Source organism: Cynara cardunculus, unplaced genomic scaffold (assembly GCF_001531365.2).
Source record: "Cynara cardunculus var. scolymus isolate 2C unplaced genomic scaffold, CcrdV1 Un_Scaffold_8180, whole genome shotgun sequence".
NCBI lineage: Eukaryota > Viridiplantae > Streptophyta > Magnoliopsida > Asterales > Asteraceae > Cynara > Cynara cardunculus.
Window position 1 is genome coordinate 14,012 of NW_020204034.1, and position 898 is coordinate 14,909.

General features: G+C 32.3%; 1 protein-coding gene across 1 annotated transcript; it reads right to left on the reverse strand.

Moving 5' to 3' along the window:
- Positions 1 to 250: 250 nt before the first annotated feature.
- LOC112505064 (polygalacturonase ADPG2-like) lies at positions 251 to 785 on the reverse strand (the record flags this gene model as incomplete). The annotated part of the gene is made up of 2 exons (XM_025109020.1): positions 251 to 538; positions 672 to 785. Coding segments are annotated over 2 exons (402 nt in total), but the record flags the coding sequence as incomplete, so codon positions are not given.
- Positions 786 to 898: the final 113 nt, after the last annotated feature.

The following is an 898-nucleotide window of genomic DNA, read 5'->3' on the forward strand; positions in this document are numbered from 1 at the left end:
GATCCGACTTTAAGATCGATTTTACTTTGATTATTGTTTAAGAGAGGTGTTTTATAATTGTTATATATTTTGAACATTTAATCTTTAAAATATTTATAAACTGTCATATAAATTAATTTGTCCCTATATTTAAGATATGCATAATCTCCTTATAGCATTAATCACTTTATTTCATCTACTAACAAATGCTATACGAATATAAAAAACGAATTCTAGCTAAAGTGGATGCTAAGACATGTCCTTTTGCACATTAAATGATGTCTTTAGATGGTTGCTCATGGGTTACTGTGTCCATTGAAATAAAGCTTGCAGGAGTGCAAACTATAGGAGACACGACCCCTATAGTTTGCACTTGTGTATTATGGCAATTTGATACAACTCTTTGTGTCGGATTGGCAGCTCCTATGTTGATCTGCTCGAGTGTGATGCCTGCACAACTATTAGGATTTTTGCTACACAAAATGTTGATTGCATTAGGTTTYGAAGAAGWCCCATGGATGTCTTTGAAGGTAACATCGCTTACATGAACCATGCGTGCCTGTTGAAGAAAAATAAATTACAAGAATTCCATTGATACACACCTTTATGATAATGATGATGATGATAATAAATAATCATAGTAGTATAATGATAATAATAAAACATAAGACATAAGACATAAAAAGACATACAATGTCATTGCATTGTTTATGCGGGCAGTAAAATTGAGTGAGTATGATGGGGTTTTCAACGGCCACYATTGTTATGTTACTAAATGTGATATCGTCCGCCAAACCCGACCCTCCCTGAAAGACATTGAAAAATTAGAGTACTTGGATTAGATAACGACTAAGACATATATAAATGGTAAAAGCAAAAATGTATTTAATTACATTTTGAACTAAACGGAGAATATAAG